The following is a 494-nucleotide window of genomic DNA, read 5'->3' as shown; positions in this document are numbered from 1 at the left end:
TTTTAGGTGTGATTGGAAAAAAAAAAAAAAAAGAGTCTGTGAGTGATCGGCGACTGTCGTCCTATGTTTGACCTTTGACCTTTAGATGACGGCAACGAGAACGAGGCTCTTCCTGAACCGCCCAACAGTCAGCTGAGCTGGAAACAGGGACGACAGCTGCTGAGACAGTGAGTGACACACACTCTCACACACACACTCACACTCTCTCACACTCTCACACACACACACACCACACCCACTCACACACACCCACTCACACACACACACTCACACACGCACACACACACTCACACGCACTCACGCACTCACACACACACGCACGCACTCACACGCACACCCACTCACACGCACGCACTCAAACACGCACTCACACGCACGCGCACTCACACGCACGCGCACTCACACGCACGCGCACTCAAACACGCACACCCACTCACACGCACGCACTCAAACACGCACTCACACACACACGCACTCACACACACGCACACACA

The 494-nt window shown here is 54.3% G+C and overlaps 1 protein-coding gene across 1 annotated transcript in view; it reads left to right on the top strand.

The window, feature by feature from the left end:
• Positions 1-494, top strand: part of LOC107701064 (striatin-like) — a 49,282-nt gene that overhangs the window by 24,656 nt on the left and 24,132 nt on the right. The window contains exon 4 of the mRNA XM_016503019.1: positions 86-167. Coding sequence (XP_016358505.1) covers positions 86-167 — 82 coding nt within the window. The remainder of the gene's footprint in view (positions 1-85; positions 168-494) is intronic.

This window comes from Sinocyclocheilus anshuiensis, unplaced genomic scaffold (assembly GCF_001515605.1).
Source record: "Sinocyclocheilus anshuiensis isolate Anshui unplaced genomic scaffold, SAMN03320099.WGS_v1.1 scaffold21, whole genome shotgun sequence".
Classification (NCBI taxonomy): Eukaryota; Metazoa; Chordata; class Actinopteri; order Cypriniformes; family Cyprinidae; genus Sinocyclocheilus; species Sinocyclocheilus anshuiensis.
The sequence above is the reverse complement of the archived record's forward strand: the minus strand, read 5'-3'. Positions and strand labels throughout refer to the sequence as shown.